This window comes from Pygoscelis adeliae, unplaced genomic scaffold (assembly GCF_000699105.1).
Source record: "Pygoscelis adeliae isolate BGI_AS28 unplaced genomic scaffold, ASM69910v1 Scaffold181, whole genome shotgun sequence".
Classification (NCBI taxonomy): Eukaryota; Metazoa; Chordata; class Aves; order Sphenisciformes; family Spheniscidae; genus Pygoscelis; species Pygoscelis adeliae.
In genome coordinates this window covers 539,478-540,072 of record NW_008824360.1, presented here as the reverse complement: position 1 = coordinate 540,072, position 595 = coordinate 539,478, and the positions used below count along the sequence as shown (strand labels likewise).

At 51.4% G+C, this 595-nt stretch overlaps 1 protein-coding gene across 1 annotated transcript in view; it reads left to right on the top strand.

Moving 5' to 3' along the window:
• Positions 1–20: 20 nt before the first annotated feature.
• Positions 21–595, top strand: part of YIPF1 (Yip1 domain family, member 1) — a 7,430-nt gene continuing 6,855 nt past the window's right edge. The window contains exon 1 of the mRNA XM_009319788.1: positions 21–118. Coding sequence (XP_009318063.1) covers positions 88–118 — 31 coding nt within the window. The 5' untranslated portion in view covers positions 21–87. The remainder of the gene's footprint in view (positions 119–595) is intronic.

Sequence of the window (595 nt, the reverse complement as noted above, 5' to 3'; positions counted from 1 at the left end):
CGGCGCGGGGCCTGCGGGATCAGCGCTGCCGCCTGTCTTTCAGGAGGGTCGAGGCCTCGGGGACCTGTTCCTCCAGCAAGCGGATGAATGGCGACTGTGGATGACCTCAAGTTTCAAGGTAATCGCGAGGCTGGGGGCCCAGCTGACGGGGTGGTCAAACTCTTAGAGGCGTGGAAGCATTTCTGAGCTTTGCTTTGGGCTCCTCCCAGCAAAAGCTTCCCTGCGGTTTTGCCAGTAGTGTCAGGAATGTCTCCAGTCTTCCGAGGTAAGATTGTGCTGTCGGCGAGCTAAAAAGTGTTACCTGTGTTGACTGAAATCCTTTGTGACGGGAAGTTAAAGCTGAAAACGGGCAGAGCACTGTAATTTGGAATGGAATGTAGTTTCAGACTTGCTTAAGCATATTTATTGATAAATAAATAAAGTTCTGAAGAAACTGATTTTTGGAGAGGATTAAAATTACCCATTTCGACAGCCTCTTCAGAGAGGCAGCTGCCCCCTGCCCTTGCAGAGACTGGCTGATTGTCAGATTGGGGCCGATCGCAGGAAGGAAAGGCAGGCTTCAGGGGTACCAGTTTATGACACAAGGCAGATCAGC